The sequence below is a fragment of the Drosophila innubila genome (genome assembly GCF_004354385.1).
Source record: "Drosophila innubila isolate TH190305 chromosome 2L unlocalized genomic scaffold, UK_Dinn_1.0 4_B_2L, whole genome shotgun sequence".
Lineage (NCBI taxonomy): Eukaryota > Metazoa > Arthropoda > Insecta > Diptera > Drosophilidae > Drosophila > Drosophila innubila.
The window spans coordinates 2,757,160-2,781,635 of NW_022995372.1; the positions used below are offsets into that span (position 1 = coordinate 2,757,160).

A 24,476-nucleotide genomic window follows, 5' to 3' on the forward strand; every position below is an offset into this window, starting at 1 on the left:
AAGTGAAAACTTGAGATTTAAAATTTTCAATTTCAAAAATTTCAAAGGGGGGACCCTTAGCATCGAAATCGAGATCCAGAGGAAAATATTTATTTTTTTTCGAATTCAATAAAATATGAATGCAGAAAGAAAAAGGAGGCGAAGCGCTGTTCAAAATGACATTCCTCTTGAAAATCGGTCAAGTCTCTACAAAGTTATTGTCAAGTCCAAGGGAAATACTCTCCTATTCGCTGTCTTTTCCTCTCTCTGAGATTCTAAAAGCTAATCGCACTTTTGCCTTCAGTGCTTATCATTATCGTAGTAAAGCTCCACTTGACGTCTATAAAAGGGGTGGTAGAGCTTCCGGGCGGAGTTCAAAAATAAACGTAGTTGCTAACAGTTAATAACGGCATGTTGACGCTTAAAATTGTGTTGGCCTTGTTGCCGCTTTTGGCCTTGGCCAATGCCAGAGTTAACCTTCCCCACATGCAACAATTGCTGGCGGGTCACTACGATAAAGTGGATGAAAAGTCAGTTGACTTATCAGCAGTGTCCAACTTAATAGAGAAGATGCTGATCAAGTTGAAGGGAGCAGACATTGAAGAGAGTTCTTCTCGCATTATCGATGGCTTCGATGTTCAGGGTGTGGATAATGCAGCTTATCTCGTCTCGATAAGTCTTTCTCCATTGGTCTACAGTCATCAATGTGGAGCTGTCATCATTGGCAAACGTTGGGTTCTCTCAACGGCACATTGTGTGAAAGAGTTGATGGATTTCAATGGCGATATCATTGGTACCGCCCTCTATGCGGGTCTCTCCAATCGTTCCAATGTGAAGGACGCTCAAGTGCGTTATGTGGACTTTGCCTCGATTCATCGTTCGTTCAATGGAAAAGCTGGCAGTGATAATATTGCCCTGTTGCATGTGTCTGAGTCATTTGTGTACTCGGCACGTGTGCAACAAATTGCATTGCCCGATCTCGATGAGGATTACAGTGGCAAGACAGCAATTGCCTATGGCTGGGGACTAACCGATGTCGATGGCGATGAATACTCCAAGGATCTGCAATATGCCTTTGCCCCATTGTTGAACAACACACGTTGTGCCGAGCTGCTGCCCACGGATGCTCCACTCACCAGGAATCAGGTGTGTGCCCAGGTGAAGGCTTGCTATGGCGATGGTGGAACTCCCCTCGTTTATTGGCCCATTTCTGGACCTGCGGAACTGGTTGCCCTCGGTTCCTGGAGCTATATGCCCTGTGGCTATGCCAATCGTCCCACTGTCTACACTTCCGTTCCTTCATATGTGGACTGGATCTATCAAGTGATCAGCGCGTATTATCAACTTAACTGAGTATTTAATAAATAAATAATATATAAATAAATACTATTTAACAGATTATCAATTCTAATTCTGCCTTATCTTCAATCTTAAATTCTAAACTAGTGATCTTTGCGTAATGTACACTTGTCGTCAATTAAAAGCAAACAATACGTATCTAATCTTTCAATTCCACCTAATTGATATCGAACAGAGGGTTAACCATATTGCCAGTCATATTGATGGTCAGTCAACTTGTCGATAAGCCCACGACGACATTTGATTGCCCAAAAATTGACGGGTTAAAACACTTTTTCAACACCTGACACTGTTTATTAAATGCACCAAGTTCAGTGTCAATTTACAATATACGAGTACACTTGTGGACACGTTAATAGGTGTCAAATTCTATTTAAGTACTTAATTAAAGATTTTCATTATTTTAAATTACCACTTAAATGGTTTTTCCATGAACTTAAATCGTATAAAAGATATAAACAATAAAAGATATAAACAATACATTTTAAAATTGTGAATAAAAATATTATCTAATTTTGTTCCTATCATATTATATCCTAATCAAGGCTGCAAACCTCCAAAATTTTGTTAAAGGTTCGGTTGGGCGGCTCGAACCAGATAGCAAGAGAGATCGGTTCGGTTCGCGAACTGGTTTATATACCCCCTGAACCCAAGGTTTGGGTTCGAACCTTGGTTCAATTTCATACAAAAAAATATTTGTATTGTTATACATTTTTCTCTACATTTGTAACTAATATATTTTTTTTTTTTAAGAAATCAAATTTTGATTATAATTTAAATTTATTTGAAGATTTAAATATGACTTATTTTAATCCGAAATCTCAAATAATTGCGTAATTAGAAAAACATAAAATTTATGTAATTATATTTTTTTCGAACCAAACCTTTTATTTTAGAAAGCGGTTCGGTTTAGGTTCGGGTTCGCAAAGTAAAAAATTTCAAGGGATCGGTTCATGATCCGGTTTAGGCTGCCTATAAACTCGAACCGAACCGGTTCTAATAGGTTCGGTTCAGAACCGTTATTGCTCTATCCGTTATTTTTTTGGAAAAACTCAAGCGAAGTCAAGTGAAGAAAAAAAGGGAGAAAGTGCGAAAGATCGAGAGATATATAGAGAGAGAGAGAGAAAGAGAGTGACAGTGACGACAGAGAGGGGAGAGCAGAGTGATATTGAGTGGTAAAGAAATAATAAAAAAGATAGAAAAAAATAGTAAATTGAAAGTTGAACATCTATTTTTATGCTCGTATGTGAACATGCATGTGTGTGTGTGTGTGTGTGTCTAAGAGGATTGTGCACATCAATCTTAATTTGCAGTTTATCCAGAATGGCATTTCAAAATGTACCTGAAGTGACAGACGTTGACAGCTGCTGTTGCCTCTGATTGCATTCATTTTGCTCGAGTAACGAGCTTAGCAAGTACTGAGTACTGAGTACCAGGTACCGAGTGCCAAGTACCACACTGCGTATGCTTAATAAGTGATGCGAAACTTTAAAGCTTAAGCCAAAAACAAAAACAGCATACTCGAGCTTTAAGATGCGAGTGTTTGACAAACTTAGTACAAGTGACAGGCATACTGATACCCTGTAAACATAAAGTAAAAAAATGGAATAAAAATATGCTACGAAACTAAGAAAATATGAAAAACATATAAGCGCGCTACAATCGAGGTGCTCGACTATATATGCCCAGAAATCGTCATTTCACTGTCGATTCAATCACCACAAACGAAATAAATATTTAAACATAAAATAAAATATTTATAAAAGAGCTATTTGCAATATTGGCAGAATATAATGAATAATAAAAATTTTAAATAATTGTAAAATCTACCGAATAAAAGAAATTTATCCCAATTTAAATGAACGTTTTTGATTTGCTCTGACTTTTATAGTTTTCGAGAACTGGGTGTTCATACGGACATTATCACCAGCTCATTTTTCTTCTTTCTCGTTTTGTACTGGGCTGAAAAGTAAGCTAGAATGTATTTTAGCATTTGTTATATATTCTAAAATTTGACTAAAAATCTTTTGTAAAATTACAGGGTATTTGTTGGTCCATTAGTTAATCATTTCAGCTTCTTCTGACATCATTTGCATGTACTTGGAAGTTGCAGCTGTTGACGCTTCTTTCAATAGATTTTTTTTTAGCTAAGTGACAGCGGGAGGGGAAGTGTCGAGTGAGCGTTAGAGAGAAAGAGATAGAAGAAGCTAAGGCACACACACTTGGAGCGACACCAGCTGAAGTTATGACCCAATAGAATTAGCATAGTCCCAAACACAACTCTAAAACCGACGCTTTTATTGGCTGTATCCTAAGCATGATTGACTGTATCTGTATCTCTAACTGTATCTGCAGCTGTAAATGTGTCTGTATCTGTATCTACAGCTGTAGTTGTACTCGTATCTTGTGTCCCATCTTCGTCACAGTCCGTTATCCCTTTTGCCCAGAAGTATAAACTTACACTTTAGATACATATCGCAGCTAATATCTTGTATCTTGTATCTATATGAAAGTAGGCAGCAGCCTGTTACATCAATTGAATTATGCATGAAATCGCTCTTGGCCCAAAACACTTACCAACGATTTTAGATAATTACTGAAGCTATAAAAAAGATAGACTGGGGTATTCAAAAATTGTTTGATTGTTCCGAAGTAGTTCCAAAAAAATCTATGTATGTATAATATACATGAGATACACATACACATCTTGAATTTATACTTATATGTTGCACTTGAATTTTTTGGAAATGCGAAAACAACCTTATATAAGCTGAACATTTTATCGGACAGGAAGTTGCGGAAATTGCTGTTGTTTAATGCATAGTGTATGTTGATAAAGATATGAATCTATATATAAGTATATATCAACATTAATTTGCTTCTAAATTCACTTCTTTGCTTCAAGTCAAGTTTTGACTCAGTCAGTCTTCTCTGGCATTCAGCAAAGTTCAGTTGCAAAATGTTGCAGAAAATAATTTGTATTATCCTTGTAATAAACTCATTTAATTCCTTCTCTGATGGAATTCACATCTCCGAATATAATGAAACCAATTTAGTTCAATCATTAAAAATTCAACAATCCAAGTTACGGTAAGACTCTTAAAATTTAAAACTGGGATGCGTACAAAATGGGTTTTGGGGATCTAAATGGCGAGTTCTTTTTGGGACTGCACAAAATTCATGCGTTGACTGCAGAAAGTACTCAAGAATTACTTTTCATTCTCGAGGATTTTGATGGGGATGAGAGATTTGAGATGTATGATAATTTTGCAATTGACGACGAGGATAAACAATATAAATTACACCCTCCGATAAATGCCAGTGGAACTGCAGGGGATTCATTCTCATCTCATTATAATCTGAAATTTACAACATTTGATCGCGACAATGATAATTGGGAGGAGGGAAACTGTGCTGAACGTTTCGCTGGCGGCTGGTGGTACCATGAAAGTCTCTGGTGGTATGATTATATATTATTTTTAAAAGTTTTTTTTATTTATTTGAATTCTTACAGCAATTTAAATGGGAATTATAATGACACTGACTTCTTAAAGGGCATCGTTTGGGGAGCTTTCCGGGGTGCCTATTACTCTCTTAAAAGAGCCAAAATGATGATACGGCCAAAGAAGTAAAAATAATTCCTCAACTGTATCAAAAGCTGTTTCATCAAAATATTTTTTGTTCGATCACATAAATATTATTATACATATTTATAGTGTATTTAAATAAAAACTTATATAATATGCATCATTATAGAGTCTCTCACATTCGGTTTTTCTCAACTTTAACTATACCATTATTTTATTCACTGATTCGTCAGTAATTTTTGCATTTCCAGTGTTGATTTACACCAAATTTCGCTTATATTGAAATCAAATTAACAACTTTGGGCGTTTGTTTGTCGGTTGGTTTGTCAATTGGGCGGGCAGTTCAATTAGTTTACAGTAATTAGACAAACCGGCAAAACAAGGCAAGCTCAAGAGCTCAATTGGGGAACATCTTGGCCATAACGAGCTATAGGCAGAGGAAGAGGGGAGGGGAAGGGGGGATGTAAGCTGTAGTCCAATTAGCGTTGCGCAAAACCCTTTTCCAAAGGCATACCAAATATCCTCGACAAAATATGCGCTTAATTGAATATCCAAGTACGAAGGGGATGAAGTGAACTCAACCTGACCCTCAAATGCCCCCCAAAAAAGCAGTAAAGTTAATGTTTTCAATATCAATTATTAGTGGGTGGCTGGACTGGTCACGATACTGAAGGGGGAGGGGGGGACTGTGAAATTGTAGCCACTTTGGCACCTTTGCGAGTTCATTAAACCGACAACAGGCCAAAAGGATAATGAACTTCTTCAGCTCCTTTTGCTCATTACGACTCTTTCAATGCTCATCACATTTTTGGCCAAAATAACACTAATACCCTCGAAATGTTAATGGCCATATTTCGCTGGGTTCACTTACAGGTCAACAGCAACTTGACTTTTGGACTTGAGAGTGTCTGTGAGTTTGAAAAGAATTAGAAGTGGGTATGGAAAGTATTAAAGTAAACAAATTCTTCCTGTACAACCCAAAATCGATTAATCGATACTCGTGTGAACGAATTTTAAGATCTTAAATTCTATTCTTTTTTAATGATAATTTACACGAAAAAAATTTGAGTACCTACAGATTTTTAAATTGATCCAAAACTCTATGCAACAATTGAAGAACACCGGAGAACCTTATCAGATTAATAAAAATTTAAATAGTTATTGCTATGTCGTATTATATAAAAATATTTTTTATTTTGATTTATTTATTAATTTCTTTTAAACTTTTAAAGATATTGTTGAGAAAAAAAATTCACAAATTTTGTTTTAAAAATTATTTTTTTTTATGTTTTATTATGGTTACTTTTAATTCTTTCAACATAAAAAATAAATAAATATAAATAAACCTTATATTTACGAATATCTTAATTCCCATGTGTTTAGTATAACATTTTTAATTCATTATCATAAAATTTAACTGTTTATTATAATTGTAATTTACATATACTCATGTCCTGTAAGACTTAAGACAAAAATGAAAAAATAAAAGAGATGTGACAAGTAAAAATATTTATTAATATACATATTATATTTGTACATATATGTATAAATAAAATGTTTGTTCGCACTTCGAATTATTCCTAGTTAATGTATTTGCTTTAAGTATTTCTTTCTATAAGAACATTTAATTCACTGATTTCTCGTATTTCCCATCAAAAAAATTGAATGTAATTTTTGCGAGTTCCAGTTTCTGTTTTGGCTCGTGGCGTCTGTTTTGCATATATATAAAATATACATTTTATATATACATTTATATCTATGGAAAAGAAAAAGAAAAACAGACGGAAAATGTGAAATATTTCATTTTTGGCTGGTTGATGTTTTATCAGACTCGAAACGCATCTGTTAGCCATTTTCCTCTCTGTAGGCATTCGCCAGCTGTTGCCAAAATAAAAAATTTCGCATATTTCTTTTGGATTTTTATGAATGAATGCTTAAATACTTGTGAACAAAGAAGGTGGCGGGGATTGGCAATTTTGCACATTTTACAGTCCCATTTAATTTGACTTAAATAATAAGCAATGCAATTTCTGTTTGTTTTTCCTGTTGTTTTGGTTTTTTGGGACCATTTTGTGGGCAATTGAAAAATGAAATTGGCAACAATAAATTCATTAAGACGAGTTGAATGAACCGTAAAGACACTGCGAATGCTGGCCGAAGAAAAAAAACGTAATTTATTGATAAATTGAATCAATTGAAATAATAATAAAAAAAAAGAAAACCTCACACACAGTTATTGTTTTCGACTTTTGACTGCTTTTTTTTCCACTCATCAATATCTTTGCCATTTTTATATATATATTTTTTTTGGCCATTTTCAGGACTCGGGCAGCGGTACGCCGGTTACGATGCGTGTGGATGCCAAGGGATTCTTCCTCTGTTGGGTCGATCAGAACAATGAGTTGGACATACTAGACATTGCCACAATACGCGACGTGCGCACCGGACAATATGCCAAAAAGCCAAAGGTTCGTATACGTAATATTTGCACATCACTCTATTGATTTATCCGTCTCGATTCTAAAATAAAGAAATATTTACTTAATTTTCGACACGCTCAATGTGGCAGTGTGTAAGTGTGTGTGCTTGTGTTTACTTTGTGTGTGTGTATGTGTGTGTGTGTACGTGTCTTAGTTTTTGTGTGTATATAAATACAACAAGTTGCCCTCTGAAATGTTTGGTGTAAGCTATTTTAACAATAAGTTGAAACAAGATAACAAAATAAAAGCTAAATACCTAAAGAATATTATAATAAGTTGAAGCTTTAATGTGCTTTTAAAGAGAAAAAGAGAGGCGTTCTTTTTAGACAGACAGCTTTAAGCTATTAACGCGATACTTTCATATACATACAAACACATTGTAAAATTTACAGATTTATTATTTCAGTTAACAGATAATGAAATCAAATTCACTTTACTTGTCATATTTATGCTTTCATGTGTTTTGAACGCTGAGTGAGAAAGACGTAGAATCTCAGAAAAATACGTCCAAAATTTAACTTCGAATTTAAAAGCTTTCAAAGCTTTTATGGACATTCAATGTTGTAGGTACGAAAAACAATTTTAAATATTCATTTTAATTCAAGCTTTTAAAAACAAAGTTGGAAATGATTCGAGACATGTATAAGCGCTATAAAACAGCTTTCATTACTATCAAAGCTTTAAATCACTTTTATTGGTTTAGTTATATAGATTTTAAATTTAAAAACGCTTCAAGTACTTTTTGAAATTTGTGGTTTGAGATAAGAAAAACAGATATAAATTTGTTAGCCTCATAAAACAGCTTTAAGTTCGGTACTTTCAAGGTATTAAGGTATTTTTATGGCTTTAGCTATTAGGGTTAAAGATAAATAAAAAAATAGAATCAAAAATAAATTGATTGAACAATTTCATGTGTTGAAATAGCCAACTTAAAATTATTTTATTCAAAATAAGGGCATAGAAAATTCATCATATCGTAATTTCAATGCTGCCTTGTGGTTTTTTTTGTTTGTTTGTAAACACGTTTTTTTTTAAACAATAATTATTCTATTGTATGTGGGCATATTTGTATTTTCGTGGGAATCGTTTGGGCGTTTTGAAGCTTTAGGCGCTGCAAATATTTGTGGAGCACTGTTCACATAATGAGCTAATAAAAATTGCTCAGACATTGATTGCAATCTAGTTACATGTGTTTGAAAGGCGGATAGAGTTTTTTTTTTTTTTCGTTTACCTCAGGTAGGCATACAGTGAGTGTGAGATGTATGCGTCACGCATAATCAAGAGGGATCGAGGGAGTTTATTGGGTAAATCTTTTGCTTGGTTTATTTAGCCAGGTTACGTGCGTTGTCCAGTTTTATTTGTTGGTAGCTTGTTCCAATGTTTTTAGTGAGTAGACTTTTCTTTCTCTCTCTGTTTCTCTCGTTCTCTCTCTCACAATTGGCATTAGTTGTTGTCGCCATTTTTAATGTTGCTGTTGTTGTTGTTGGCACAGTCTGTTACAGTTACTGTTGCTGTCCGTTTCCCGTGCCTCGTCTGGACATATGTGTGTTTTCCTTTTCATGCCACAACTGCTCATTGTGTGTACTTAGTGTGTGTGTGTGCGGGTGTATGTGTGTGTGACCCAATACATTTATCATAGCAATGACACGGCAACATGCTTCTGATTCCAAGGAATTGAGCATAAAAAACATTTTACGTAACGCTGGCTAAAAGGAAGCCAACTGAATGAGGGACAGGGAGAGGGAGAGGGGCAGGTCATATCCTGCCAGCAAATAGGAAACGACAGCAACAGCAACAATGCATCTAAAAACAACTAGAAAAAACATTTGACTTTTTGCTCTGCATTTTCAACGAGAGTCCACAAAAAAAAAAAAAGAATCCTTCTTTTTACCCCTTTTCACATCATTTGTTTAAAGCTCCCGAAAGTCTTTTATTTGTTATTTATACGCTGACATAGGGTATGACTATTTTGTCATGAAATATGCATCACAGAGGTAAATTTACAGCATGTAATTTAATGATTTTGACGAATAAAGACAATGAAAATCATACATATTTCATTAAAAAATATACTCTTTCGATTTTTTTCAAATTTTAATTTAGCTGTCTATGGTTGATAAAGTTAATGTCATGTTAATAAAAAAATAAACAATTTCAATAACTAAATTTAATGTTATTGTTGTCCAAACTTTTACTGGGCACTCTTTATTTTAGTTAATGGGGTAATTGACATAAGAAGAGAATTTTATTTTATATATTAAAGAAATTAAAAACTTAAATTTCATTTTAAAACGATTTTATTAGTCAACTGTGGTCTGCAAGGATATAAAATCTTTGGCGTTCTGAAGAAAAATATCCTTTCTTGTTTTTGCTTTATTATTATTTTGAGCCAATTGTTAGTGAGCTGAGCTGCACATTTGAGCCAAGTAAATGGGCAAGGCATATGCATTGAACTACTTGGAATTTAGCAAATCTACGAAAATAAATCATATAGAACACACCCAGCTAACTGACTCATCACGAATCCTTTTACACTGCCACATGCGAGTAATGGGCCGAAAGGCAGCGCAAAATGACTTTCGCTTTTGGCCCAGACCGAAAAAGACAGCAAAATAGTTGCATTCATTAAATGCAAAGAGGGCTAAAAAAATGCAGGTCGAGGGCGTTACCACGCCCACTGACTGCTGTGCTAAGTATGTGATGATTAACTCGCAAAAGTTTAAAAAACCAAATAAAACTCAACTCAAAGTTAGAAGAGGCAGCCATTCAACCCTTCTCTTTCACCCCCACTCATGTGAGGGCGTGGTCTTCTTTGGCGAATGTTGATTAAAAATTTACTTTTTGCTGCTGACGTTGTTTTTGCATTGAAGTGAAATGGAATGCGAGTTTTATTAAAAATTCGCTGAAGCAAACTGAATGGAAGGAATGGAATGAAGTAAAAAGGTAAAGAGACTCGGACATACTTTAAGAGGTAACCTCTTCCTCAGATTAATAATGAAGTAAGCCCGGAGGAATGACAAAGAATAATAGGGAAGTGAAAAAAAAATAAATATACTTTACTACTTTTCCGTGATTTAAATTGGTCTTTTCTTAAATTGATTTTTTTTTTTTGCTTTTTCCTGCAACTTGTGTGATTTTCTTCAACTTATAATCAAATCTTAAATTTTATTTGGGATTTTAATCATCTAACTATTAAAGCTACCATAACTTTCCTGAAACTTTATCAAGAATTTTCTGGTCTTTTTAAGGTTTAGTTAAAATCATCTCTAAAACGAAAGTTGCTGTTGGGATTATTCCTAACACTACATATATTTTTAGTTGAAAACTTTCCACTATATAAACTAAATGTTAAGTTCCATCAGTCAACTTACCTCGTTGTTCGGGTCAAATTCCGCACAACCCTGTATAACCCGACGCTCCCAGGGCAATCTGCAACACTTTTTGTAGGTCTTGCAATTGGGGGACTTGTCCAAAGTTTTCTTGAAACAACCGACAAGATGCGAGTAAAGCTCATCGTAATTTCTTGGCTCGGGATCCGGTTGACCTTGCAACTGACTCATTTCAATCTCGAAAGCCACTTCATAGGGCAAAGGATCTTGTTTGTATTTCATCCATTCGTACTCGGTGCATTTATTTCCCGGAATTCCACATTGCAATTCGCAGTGATAATTTTTTCGTCGGATTCCATGTTTTATTGGCCTTCGAGGTTTTTCCATGCCGAGGACAGCTTTCAGGGATGGAGCCCTTATGCCATCATCTATGAAGGGAAACTCGGGATCTTCGGGATCTGGACAGGTTAGCCAAGAAAGTGCATTTTTCGAATTGAGCTTCCTTTGTATTGTGGGCATGTTATTAAGCTTCGACATCAGTTCATAGCGGTTGAGGACAAAGGGACCCTTTGGTTTTATAGCCTTCTTTCGTCGTTCCTCTCTTTTCGAGGACTTTTGCTTCTTGTCTTTCTCAATACCATTTACTTTATTCAGGCAATCGGTAACAACCTCATTAAATTTGATGGCCTCTGGATTTGGAATCTCGGAGACAATGCCGTAGAAAGCCAGCGTGTGTTTGTTGGGACTTTGTTTCCACACCTCCAAAATATCATCATTCTGTTCAGTACCAAAAGGTCTAGCACATCCATTCTCTTCAACTGCATCGGCTAACCATTCCATTGTCTGGGCATTACTACACACGGATACCGGGGGCCTTATGCTGGGATATGTTTCCTTATTCAGAAACCTGGCGGTTTTACAGTTGTGATTCCGCATCACATCGTAGGGAGTGACCTGACTCCAATCCACCTCCATAAGTGGACATTCCACATCATCTTTCTGGTTCGGCATTTTGAAGAAATTTGATTTTCAGCTGTTTCTATTGTCTAAAACTGTTTCTCGATTGTTTTGAGGTTTCTATTTTCCCTTTTATTTCATGACAAAAATTTGGAAAACATGTAATTTGGATGAACAGGGGGATGCCAAACATCTGAACACAAACACAAACAATTGAATATCACTTAAAAATATGGTGCGAATAGCAGCCCTTGATAATTCAATCTTTAAAGAACTCAAACAGAAATTATTCGCTGATTTTACTATCAGTTTTACTTTTAATAGAAAAAAAATAATTTTTTTAAATTTTTATTGATCTTAAATTTTGTCCTGACTTATATACAAAAAGTCAAAAATTCGAATAAATCTTATTTTCAATTTTCTGTAAGCAATTGTAAGCGATTGGTTAATTTTAGATTTTACCACATTAAAGACTAGTTTCTGAACAACAGGACTATTCTACTAAAATAAATTCTTGTTTATTAAAAACTAATAAGAATAAAATCCTTTTTTCCAAACACGATAATGATGTATATTTTATTTGTAGACGTTTAAAACATTTAACGTATTGAAACATTTAAAAAAAATTATAAAAACAATGGACAGAGTTACAAGATGACGTTCGATCCGAGCATCAGTTTATAGAATTTGATCGAGTCTCCAGCAAAGACGATCCTTCAGATTCTGTACTAGAAAAAGCAGCTGATGATCAGCTTTGTCATGATTGGAACACAACAGTTTTTGTAGATTATTAAGGGCAGTCAAGCGATCAAAGTAATCGGCGATCTTGGGATTTAAAGTGAAGTGCTCATCGCATTTAATGGGGTCACATTTATGTCCTGGAGCCAAATATTCTGGATCTCGCCACATGAGATACGCCTGATGGCACAATCGCTGGTGATATTCGATAGTTTGACGATGTTTCTGTGCTTTTAGCATCTCCAGAATAAAGGGAGGATCTTTCTCACGTTCCGGTCGATTCATAAACTCACAGATCTCACATGGACAGTCCTTGATCGGTTGTGTAGTCTCCTCTGGTAACTTTTTGTAGCATGATGGTTTCGTCTCTTTATTTTTACCTTTGCCTCTTTGAAATACGCCACCTCTGCGTTTACCTCCTTTTCCGTGGAGCTCTTTTCCACTGAGTCCTTTTCCTTTGCCCAATTTTCCTGTGGCATCCGTGGAAGATTTCTCCCAAAACGATGATGAATCTTCAATTTTATCGGTATGTCCCTTATGTAGATCAGTAATTGACTGCTGTTCGGCTAAATGTGTTTTCGATTGTGTACCTTCAGTGACACTTTCAAGAGCTTGTGGGTGCTCAGACATCTTAACATTTGCAGGTTGTTTACCAGTTTGAGCTTTATGATCCTTTGGTGTTTTTTTTCCTTGCTCCTTGGTTGACTTGTTGGCATCCTTTTTACTGTCTTTCCCGCCTGCTTTTCCACCTGTTTTCTCACTCTTCACATCTCCAGGCTTTTTATTTTTGCCGTCTCCTGAATCAGCGCCGGTTCCAGCTTTGCTTTTATCTCCAAATACGCCTCCTTCTTCTCCACCATATCCAAACGCTCCAGCATCCAGTCCTTCTTCCCCTTCACCATATCCAATTTCTCCAAATGCAACACCTTTCGAATCTCGTAGCTCTCCATCTGCTCCCGTTGCATCTCCATCTTCATAGACATCTCCTTCACCATTCTCATCATCATCAAATCTACCACCTCTACCACTCTTGCCGCCTGCACCCTTCCCTTGTGCTCCTGCAGACTTGGAGAAACGCTTGCAGCACTTGAAATAGGATTTGAACATTGGATCTGTCTCTACATCTCTTTCAAAACACGCAACCAGTTGAGAGTAGAGTTCTTCGTAGTTTTTCGGCTCATCTTCGAACTCCTTCGCTAGTTGCTCCATCTCCCTCTTGAAGGCCTCTTCATATGATATAGGAGCTTCCTTGTGTTTCCTCCATTCGTAATCCGTGCATTCGTTCTCAGCAATTCCACATGGTAAATCGCAATATTTGTGCTTTCTCTTGAGTTCACGATGCTTTGTCTTCTGAATTGCTTTCTCCATGTCCAGAGCGCATTTAAGACTTAGAGGTGGATTTCCTGGTGAATCTTCATTGAATGGCTTGGATGTTGTTCTACGCGAACAGTGTATCCAGTTGAGTGCAGTGCTTGGATGCAGCTTTTTCTGCACAGTGGGCATTTTAGTGATTTTCGTCTCCAGCATGGAGCGATTGAGTAACAAGATTCCGGGAGCCTTTGAAGCTTTCTTCTCACACTTGGCTAAAATGGCTGAAGATTGCATCAATTCTTCATTTGTCTCACGCTTGCGACTGTTGACCTTCTCAAGGCACTTGGACACCAGTTGGTTGTACTCAATCGCCTCCGGAGTGGGAATGCCAGGGCCTACACCATAAAATCCGAGCGTTTCTTTTTTCGGGCTACGTTTCCAGATCTCCACGATGTCGTCAATCTCCATGTCAAAGAGACGTTGACAGCCGTAATTAACGACGGCATTGGCTAACCATTGGGCTGTCCATTCGGTATTACAAATAGACATTGGCGGTCGGATGCTGGGATATCCTTCGCACTTTTGAAAATCAAATGCTTTGCAATTTTGCATCCGCATTAAATCGTAGGGGGTAATTTGATTCCAATCAAGCACCATGTGGGGATTTGCCCCTGACTTGTAGAGTTGTTCCTGCATTTTGCGGGTCTTACAGGGATTTACAATTCCCATTTCATTTGATTTATTCAAATTGCTATCCGCCAATGAATTTCCACCAAAGGGTTTCTTTACAAATCGAGGATCAAAGTAGCCACAACCATTTACCTCCATCGAAGCGGAGAGAAATGCAGCCGTCTCTTCGGGATCACACTGGGAGACTGGAGGCCGAATGCTCGGATACATTTCTTCCTGGCGATGTTTAAATAGCTTGCAGTTCTGCATTCGAATTACATCGTATGGACTTATCTGATTCCCATCCAACTTCTGTTGGGGATTCTTCGCTAGCGAATTGGACGATTCCTGTTCTCTACGCATTCTGTATAAATTCGAATTCTTATGATAAAATTAACTAAAATATTAAAAGCATTAAAATCCGTTAAAAATTTGATTTACGAAAACATTTCTAAAATTTTGCACAAAAAATAATTTGATCAATTCTTTTAAAACATTTTAAAATAATAAACTGTTTGACAATTTAAAATGGAATATGTAAAGACTTAAAAGTACGAATTATAACTAAGTAGACTGCGATTTGAAAAAATTGGACTTTGACAATCGGGTAGCCTTAACTGTAGTCGTTAAGGAAAAGAATTCTATAATCTCCCTTGGACTCTTCAGTTTACTTTCTGTACTACAGAAACAACGGAAAAATGGGACACAGCGACTTTATTATAAGTAAAACACTCTAGTCAAGAAGGCGCGACTACAGGATACCCTGGGCTGATCCTTAGATATCCCAATTTGAATTTACTGCTCTCTTTATCTTTTCTTAGTCATGTTGTAATGCATTATGAACATTATATGATCCTTGCACAGAAAAATACAGGGTCTCTGGCAGCCGAGCTCACCTTTTTTACTAGGTTTTTTTTTGAAACTTCGACAAAAAGTTGTAATTTTTCGCACATTTATTTTTAAACAAGTCACACATTATTTTCATATACTACAGTTTTGCGGTTAATCATATTGGGCTACTTGTCTTTGTCCTTTATCGGTTATAGACACTCGCAAAAACGTCGACAGACCCGATCCCTGAGATTCCTCACATTAAACAACAATTCATTGTCCACAATGCGATGTTTGGGACCCAACAACTTTTGCAGTTTCTGCATCGCATCCAGGCAGTCACAATAGTCTGCCAGTTTAGGATTGGAGCAGAAACAATTGTCGTATTGTATGGGGTCACACCTATGGGCAGGAGCAGGATACTCGGGAAATTTGTTCTTGATATATTGGCGATGACACATGCGCTTCAAATAATCTTTAAGTTCGCGTCGTTTCTCGTCTCGCTTCAACTGGCGAATTAATGGAGAATCCGGTTCAATTTCAGGGCGTTTCATGAACTTGCAGATTTCACAGGGACAATCCTTAATGCACTCGCCACCTGAACCACCGGAACCTGTGCCATGTCCCTTTGGGGGCCTGGGTTTATGTGGCCTCTTGCCTTTGCCCTTCCCCTGCGATGATCCGGATGAACCACTAGATGTTCTTCTCAAAAACGAACCACCCGAATGCGGTAAATCGGTTTTGGATTTATCGGTGTCTTTATCTCCCGGCTTTTTTCCATCTGTACCACCAATTCCGCTACCGATGCCTCCTTTGCCATCACCTTTGCCATCTCCTTTGCCATCACCTTTGCCAGCACCTTTACCACCTGCTTTGCCACCTCCCTTGCCCTTTCCATCACCTTCACCATCGCCATCTCCATCACCTTCTCCATCCTTATCACCTTTGTCTCCTCCAACATCATCCAGATCTCCTTTGCCTTTAAATTCAGCCGAGTCCCAACTATCATCATCGTAATCATCCCCAAAACCACCAGCACCACTACCACCAGCTCCAGCACCGCCCGCACCACCGAAACCACCTGGACCACCAAACAATGAGTCGGCATCGCAGCATTTGATGTACGCTTTCTTGAGAGGATCCTTGCGTCGAGTTTTCTGAAAGCAGGACACCAATTCCGCATAGAGCTCATCGTAGTTCCTTGGCTCCGGCTTCGATTCCGTTTGCTTTTCCATTTCTTCCATCTCCCGCTTGAATGCCTCTTCATAAGCTCGAGGATCTTCCTTGTATTGCCTCCATTCGTATTCCGTGCATTTATTTTCGAGAATTCCACATTGCAACTCACAGTACGGATGCTTTCTTCTCAGACCGTGCTTTGACTTTCTAGCGGGTTTGTCCATATCGAGTGCTTTTCTCAGACCTATCCCAGGCGGACCTTCGACAAATGGTTGCTCTAGTTGGACACTTGGAAGCGGACGGGTGCGGGTGCGGGGACGGTGAAGCCAGGTGAATGCATTGTTGGGATCCAGCTTTTTCTGTACAGTGGGCATTTTCGTGATCTTCGATTCCAAGAGTGAACGATTCAGTACAAAGTTTCCGCGCGGTCTCGATGGAGTCTTAAGCTGTATAGGCGGCTCATTGGGTATATGCATTTTCTGTACATTCTGAACTTTCGGCTTGACAGTGTTCACTTTATCCAGGCACTTGGATACCACTTGATTAAACTCTATAGCCTCCGGTTTTTGAATGCCAGATCCCAGGCCGTAAAAGCTAAGCGATTCCTTTTGGGGACTACGTTTCCAGACCTCAACGATATCATCGACTTCCATATCGAATAGACGATTACAACCGCTGGCCTCAACTGCATCTGCCAGCCATTCGGCTGTCAACAGAGGATTACACTGCGATATTGGCGGTCTTATTGAGGGATATTTCTCACACGTCTGGAAATCAAATGTTCTGCAGTTTTGCATTCTCATCAAATCCCTTGGGGTCAACTTGTTCCAATCGAGCGCTCTCTGGTCCCCTGTTAAAATGAATTCTTTTCTGGGTCGTGTGCGCTTTTGGCACAGATAATCAAATCGATTTGTATTAATCTTGGGCTGATCTTGTATCGGTTTTTCAGCATATGGATAGTCGGGGGGGTTCTGAATCCATATAGGTCGCTCAAGGCCGCTGACTTCCATGGCATCCGATAACCATTCAGCCGTTTCCGCGGTTCCACATTGCGAAATTGGTGGCCTAATGCTGGGATACATTTCACCTCTCCGAAACTTGAATGCCTTTGTGTTCTGCATACGCATCACATCGTAGGGAGTGAGGTTGTCAGTATATTGAAAGGGCTCCACTTGTTGTCTGCGCATTTCGAAAGAATTTTTCAATTATTAGCTATAAAATTAAAAAACTAAAAATAAGTCGAGTTATTAATATAAATGTAAACTTTTTTTTCTGATTCTTTTCGTCACAAAAATTTTGTATGTATTCTGTATACAAAATATATCGAATCTGGCAAATTTTCGACTCTACTTGACATCTGTAATATTAAGGTAGGCCAATTTTCTACAGTCAGTCGTATACACTTTTATGGATGCCAAGTATATGTCGTTTGATTCAATGAAATGTAAAAAAAACGACACTCCAAGCTTGTCCACCAATACTTTAATATCATTTAAAAAAAAAAAAAAAAAAAAAAAATTTTAATCTTGTATCTATGTATAATATATATTTGTGCTCATCTGATTTTAAATGCATGTATGTCATATATGTGTTGGGGACTATCCCATTTATTCCCATTTATTGTATTTTGCACCACTGAATCACTTGATTTATTACTTTGTTTACAAACTGATGCTGATTGCCAGCTTCGAGTGTAATGATCTATAAAGAATGGCAATCGATCGATTCCTAGAACCTAGGGTCAAGTCAAGTAATCCCATACACAATACATGTATGCGAGTGTCTATCTATATATTTCTATAGATGAGAAGTATATAAGACGCATGTGATGTCGGATTTCACTTTAGTGAAATATTGACTTTGTGAGTCTTCTCGGGCATTAAATAAAAATCAGTTGGAAAATGTTGCAGAAATCAATTTGTATAATCTTTGTAATAAGTGCTTATGCCTTATTATCTGATGGAGTACCACATTCTCAATCTAATGAGACCAAAGTAGTTGTTACAGTAAAAATTGATCAATCCGAGAGGGATCTTCTTAGAGCAGAGTTGGAGAGTCAGAGAAAGTTGCTAGATCGACTCGTTAAGGAATTGGATCAACGCATTTCGAGGTCTTATCCGCTCGATTGCTCCGAGGTTAAATCTAGTGGGATCCACGATATTCTGATACCCAACTTTAGTAGTGAACCTTTTAAAGTTGTTTGTGATGCCAGCACTAGTGGAGGTGGCTGGACGATTATCCTGAGAAGGATGGACGGAAGAGTAGATTTCTATCGCAATTGGAATGCGTATAAAAACGGATTTGGAGATCTTAGTGGCGAGTTCTTCATAGGTCTGGATAAACTACATGCAATGACGGAAAATAGTTGTCAAGAGTTACTTATCCTTCTCGAGGACTTTGAGGGAGAAACAAGGTTTGAAAAGTACGAGGAATTTGCAATCGGTGACGAGGACCACAAGTATGTCTTACACACTTTGGGAAAAGCCAGTGGAACTGCGGGAGATTCACTTACACATCATCGTGGCAAGAAATTCTCCACATTTGATCGAGATAATGACGATTGGAAAGAGGGTAATTGTGCAGAAGTTAGTACTGGCGCCTGGTGGTACTTCGATTATATGTGTCACTTCGGGTATGATGAATTGGTTATTGACTTTAGATCTTTGTTTATTGACTTGAATTCTTATAGCAACTTGGCAGGAGTATATAACGACACCAGCAAAAGAAAAGGCGTCAATTGGTACACGTTTCGGGGCTGGTATTACTCCAATAAAAGAGCCATAATGATGATACGGCCGAAGAAGTAAATACATCAACGTCCCATTAGCCAATTTTATATATTCTGCGATCCTGTATCCTTACTCTGTATTCAAATATGCATGTTTAAAGAGAATATGTTAAGGTAAAGCTACTTTAATAAAAATAAGAATGTTGTGATCTTTTCTCATTTTGCAAAACTTGACTTTTCTGCAATAAATAAAAGTATTGTTCACCACCCTAAAGAAAACACATTTTTAGAATACTTAAAGAGATGGAAATTTGTGAACAAATGATTGATATTATGATACACCAACACAGAAGATCTTAGATCAAACAAAGAGACAGGTATGAAGACTCCCAATTTCACTGAAGACACTTACAGAAGCGTCGACCCAAGCGTCGCTTCAGATCCTCCAGATTGAACCTGAGTTCATTGTCGACAATTCGGTGCTTTGGACCCAACAGCTTTTGCAGCTCGTACATTGCATTCATGCAATCACTGTACTCTGCCAACTTGGGATTGGTGCAAAAAGTATTGTCACATACAATGGGATCGCATTTGTGTAATGGAGCTCGATATTCTGGAGCAGCACACTTGGCATTCTGATGATGGCACATTTTCCTGTAATACTCAAGGAGTTTGCGACGTTTCTCCTTCTGTTTCATTTCCCGGATGAGGGGAGTATCGCATTCTTGACCGCGACGTGTCATAAACTCACAGATTTCACAGGGACAATCTTTGGGTATTTCGACGGCCGTTTTATCCGTTTTATTGATATCCAGAACGGGTGGCTTAGGCAGATGAGGCTTGTGGAATGTGAGGGGTCTGTCGCCTTTGTTTTTGTTGTATGACGAATCGCCTTTATGACCTGGTTTCTTCGGTGGTTTCGGTTTTTTCTTATACTGGCTGCCTGACTTGTCAGTATCCGACTTGGGTTCCTCGGCAGACAACTCGTCTAAAGGTAAACCCTCGGCGGTAGGTATATTATCATTATCCTTGTTGGAGCTTTTGTTTTTATCTTCACCCGAATCGAAGCTTCCGGGCCATTGGTTCTTTTTATCGTTAGATATGTTGTTATCACTTTCGGACTGCTTTGTCTTGTCCTTATCTTTATCTTTACCTTTATTCTTATCCTTACCTTTATCTTTGCCAGTCAAGTCGACTGCACTCGGATCATCTACAACGTTACCAAACTTATCTTTAACTGGCTTATCGTCATCTTTACCGGTTTTATCGTTATCTGTACCGGTTTTATTTTTATCTTTTCCAGGCTTTTCCTTACCAGGCGTATGTGCACCTGACTTAAATGATTCATCATCGTCCTTATCCAGCTTATCCTTATTTTTATTTGCATCCTTATCCTTATTCTTATTTTTATCCTTATCTTTATTTATATCTTTATTTGAATCCTTATCTTTATCCTTATCCTTGTTTTTATCCTTATCTTTATCTGTATCCCTTTCCTTATCCTTATCTTTATCCGTATCTTTATCCTTATCCTTATCGGACTTATTTTTATCTCCTTTCTTATCCTTATCTATCAGACTGGATTCATCCTCACCGGGCTTAGGTTTCTTCTTGCCTCCTGCACCACCACCACCCCCTGCACCACCATGACCTGCACCACCCTCCTCTTCGTCGTCGTCCTGCGTTGATTTCGTACAGCACTTTTTATAAACCTCACACAAGGGATCTACATTTTTGTCTACTTCAAAACAGGTTATCAATTCCTCAAATAGTTCGTCATAATTCCTTGGCTCTGGCTGGGTTTTCTCTTCCATTTCTTGCAATTCCTTATTAAATGCCTTCTCATATGTACCGGGATCTGCTTTGTACTTCATCCACTCCAATTCCGTGCACTTATTCTCCGGAATTCCACAACGTAAATCGCAATAAAAATACTTTTTGTTTTTTGGGCTAGTTTTTGTTTTTGGAACTAGTTTCTGCGCATTGACCTTGGGTGCATCATCGATAAATGGCATATCGGAATTTTTAGCGGAACGGGGACAGTGCACATATTTCAGTGCCTCCCGGGCATTCAGTTTTCGCTGTACAGTGGGCATTTTACTGATTTTTGCCGCCAACAATGGACAATTAAGCACAAGACCTTTGCAAATTTGCGATTTCTTTGGCAATTTGGGCTTTTGTGGCTTAGGGATTTCTTCTTTCATCGGCTTTGGGCTGTTGACCTTATCGAGACACTGTGAAATGACATTATTAAAGACAATTGCCTCGGGCTGTGGAATGCCAGTGCCAATGCCGTAGAAACTGAGCGTATTCTTGTGCGGACTTTGTTTCCACACCTCCATAATATCATCCTGCTCCATATCGAAGGGCCGACCACAGCAATTGTCCTCGAGGGCATCGACCAAGGCCTCGGCCGTCTTGGCCACACTACAACGATTTATTGGCGGTCTAATATTTGGATAGGTTTCCGAGTTCTGATAAATATACGTCTTGCAGTTGTGCATTCGTATTAATTCATACGGTGTCAGTTTGCTCCATTTCTCTGACATTTCCGGATCCCCCATAACCTGTTCATGAAGTTTGCGTTTCTTATCCCTACAGGGAAACTCCACATGGCTATTAATCTTTCCACCGTTTGACATACTATCGGCATAGGGACTTTCCTTAGTTTGATCCAGCAATGTGGCATCTATGGGTCCACAGCCATTGGCCTCCATTGTGTCCGATAACAGGTCGATTGTCTGGGCGGGATTACATTGGGAAATTGGCGGTCTGATGCTGGGATACATTTCTCCCCTACGAAACTTGAAAGACTTGCAGTTCTGTAAACGCATTACATCGTAGGGAGTAGGGAGACTCTTCTGGGTCTGTTGCTCTCCTTGCTGTCTTCGCATTCTGCACACACATTCAATACACTCTCTTTTCCTTTCTTTTTTACTTTTGTTTCTGTAACTGGACTTGGCCAAAAGAGGATTTTTTTTTAATTTTTCTGTACTTTAATTTTTACCTAATTTTACTACACGACAAACAAACAAAATCTAACAAAAACAATGAAAAATTGAACAGAATATGAGAGAAACCTGTGTGTGAGTGAGAAAGCGAAAGCATTCAATTTATTAGCACCTTTTAAAATCAATAAAGGACTTTCGACATGGAAGGAGGGTCTAAAATTATACGCGTCGGAGCTTCAGGCTGTACCTAACTGTGCCTGGCTACATAATGGGGGCTCCTAAAATTCAAATTTCGTGCAGAGCCAAAGGATTAGCAGGACACACAGGCAGACACAGACACAGAGACAGTGAAAGAGTCAGAGAAAGAGAGTGAGAGAGACACAGGCGCGAGATGAGAGATGCGTGAGAAGCAATTAAGATAATCACCGTAGTCATTTCCGCTTTACGCTTCCTCGCGAAAGTCCTCGCTGTACAGTGGGAAAAAAACGACAGATAAGCTTACATTAATAAATAGCTTATTTTTTAAATCAGGTTGAAAAGTTCAGTTTTTATATTTGGAAATCTAAAATTTGTCAGATATTTTAAAAAATGAGATGTTCTGAAAAACCAACAACTGTGCAAATATTGGTATAAAAATTCAACAACAATTTTATTAAGATTATTCATTTAAAATTATTCTAAGAAATAAATCAAAATATATTTGAAATTCTGCAACCTAGACTTATATTATCAAAATTAGCCGTTTTTCCCACTGTGCACTCTACCTAAATACCTGCCTGTATGTCTGGCTTTTACATTATTCAGAGCGACAAATTTGCCCGAATTATTTTTTAGTTAAAAGCAAATTATGACGCGTCGCCTGATAAGCCTGGCCAAAAACCATGTGAGCCAGCTTCAGTTTTATGGCCAAATGGCAAGGGAGTCTTCAACAAAGCGACATTAAACGTTTGGCCACAAGCTCTTTAGTGTTACAAGGCCTTTTATTGTCTAAACTGACTGGTTGCCTGTCAATCTCTATTTTCTGGTACAGACACTTGGCCAAAAACAGTTACAACAACAACAGCAAAACAACAACAACTCATTATTAGCCCCTTCTGCATTCAAAGCGGCTTTGACCTGACGTTTATTCAGCTTTCTGAACTGACACGCCCTTTGAGTGGACTTCATTTTGTTGGCTTTATGTCTAGCAAAGTCTTTTATAAAGTGTCAGGATATTGATGCCACTTTGAGAGTGAATTGTGTTGCCAACTTAAGCTGCTGCTGATCAAATTTCAGCTGATAGTTTATTTAATCTGAGAGTGAAACAGTAATTTACTCCTCATTAACAGGCTGCCGGGTCACTTAGAGTCGATCATACTCTTGAATACTGAAAAATTCTTATCTTTATCGTTAAAGGAATTTAAATTTTTGTAATGCTACTAGGTTTGACTGTTGAATCAATCTATTAAATGAATTTTCATATAATGAAATATTCAAGATTAATATTTAACTGCCGGGTATCTCATAGTCGAGCATTGTCGAATGAATCGTTGTCACATGTTTTATTGTTCGATTATTGAATTTTATCAGCTTCTTGCATGGATAATATTTACTTTACATGGTCAATGTGAGTATTCTGTTATTAAAATATTCATGATAAACATACAGCATATTATGAATACACTCACAACACACACACATAAGCCACATATTTGTCACTGACAGTTGTCCGTTATCCAACAGTTTGTCAACTGTCTTAGCATCGAAAGTGCACACACACACACACACCCACACACACATACCCTATACACTACACAGAAACACACACACATGTGTGATTATAGTTTGGTTTGCTGTAAATATCAAGACATGACCAACCCAAAAGTTAATGCCAAATTCATGCTCCCGCTTCCGTTGTGACAAGCGCCCAATCCTCAACCCACTTTCCCCTTCGCTCCCTGCCGATTAGCCCAGTACTTAAAAAAGAACACAAGCTTGCAAGTTTGGGACAAAAGAATTTTTTGACGAAAATGAATTTAGAGACCAAACGATGATCAAAATGGCATTCAGCTTGAAAATCGGCTGCGTTTTGAAAAACTTACGGATGTTTACAGTTGTTCAGACTATGAAACTGGGAGCCTTACAAGTCAAAATTTTGATCCCAATTGACATGATTTTTTACAAAAAATTTAATGTTCTCAGAATCACTTTTAAAGTGTTGTGTTATACCAATTACGATATAGGGAGTTGAAAAATAGTGAAAACTTGAAATTTAAAATTTTCAATTTTCAAAAATTTCAAGGGGGGACCCTTAGCATCGTAATCGAGATCTTAAGGAAAATAATTTTTTTTACAAATTCAATAAAATTTGAATGCAGAATGAATCTAGAGGTCAAAACATG

At 37.6% G+C, this 24,476-nt stretch overlaps 6 protein-coding genes across 8 annotated transcripts in view; 3 read left to right on the plus strand and 3 right to left on the minus strand.

The window, feature by feature from the left end:
* Window positions 1–24,476, plus strand: part of LOC117781470 (1-phosphatidylinositol 4,5-bisphosphate phosphodiesterase classes I and II) — a 67,991-nt gene that overhangs the window by 22,959 nt on the left and 20,556 nt on the right. Inside the window, exon 3 of the mRNA XM_034618232.1 lies at window positions 7,247–7,393. Coding sequence (XP_034474123.1) covers window positions 7,247–7,393 — 147 coding nt within the window. The remainder of the gene's footprint in view (window positions 1–7,246; window positions 7,394–24,476) is intronic.
* Window positions 354–1,489, plus strand: LOC117781475 (trypsin). Of its 3 annotated transcripts, none has more exons than XM_034618242.1 (2): window positions 354–1,343; window positions 1,375–1,489. In XM_034618242.1, exon 1 carries the CDS (start codon window positions 391–393, stop codon window positions 1,330–1,332), a length of 942 nt encoding a protein of 313 aa, XP_034474133.1. In that variant the 5' UTR covers window positions 354–390; the 3' UTR covers window positions 1,333–1,343; window positions 1,375–1,489. The 3 variants fall into 3 exon arrangements, with proteins under 3 accessions (XP_034474133.1, XP_034474132.1, XP_034474131.1); XM_034618241.1 differs by having other exon boundaries at window positions 354–1,339; XM_034618240.1 differs by having other exon boundaries at window positions 355–1,333; window positions 1,367–1,489.
* Window positions 7,074–11,932, minus strand: LOC117781474. The gene is made up of 2 exons (XM_034618239.1): window positions 10,777–11,932; window positions 7,074–7,445 (listed from the first exon to the last, which is right to left on the minus strand). The coding sequence occupies exons 1-2, from the start codon at window positions 11,743–11,745 to the stop codon at window positions 7,431–7,433; spliced, it is 984 nt and encodes a 327-aa protein (XP_034474130.1). The 5' UTR covers window positions 11,746–11,932; the 3' UTR covers window positions 7,074–7,430.
* On the minus strand, window positions 15,348–17,616 carry LOC117781473. Its single transcript, XM_034618238.1, has one exon. The coding sequence runs from the start codon at window positions 17,601–17,603 to the stop codon at window positions 15,450–15,452; it is 2,154 nt and encodes a 717-aa protein (XP_034474129.1). The 5' UTR covers window positions 17,604–17,616; the 3' UTR covers window positions 15,348–15,449.
* Window positions 18,303–19,373, plus strand: LOC117781476 (microfibril-associated glycoprotein 4-like). Its single transcript, XM_034618243.1, has 2 exons — window positions 18,303–19,048; window positions 19,106–19,373. Exons 1-2 carry the CDS (start codon window positions 18,318–18,320, stop codon window positions 19,221–19,223), a joined length of 849 nt encoding a protein of 282 aa, XP_034474134.1. The 5' UTR covers window positions 18,303–18,317; the 3' UTR covers window positions 19,224–19,373.
* LOC117781472 lies at window positions 19,436–22,120 on the minus strand. Its single transcript, XM_034618237.1, has one exon. It carries the CDS (start codon window positions 22,036–22,038, stop codon window positions 19,540–19,542), a length of 2,499 nt encoding a protein of 832 aa, XP_034474128.1. The 5' UTR covers window positions 22,039–22,120; the 3' UTR covers window positions 19,436–19,539.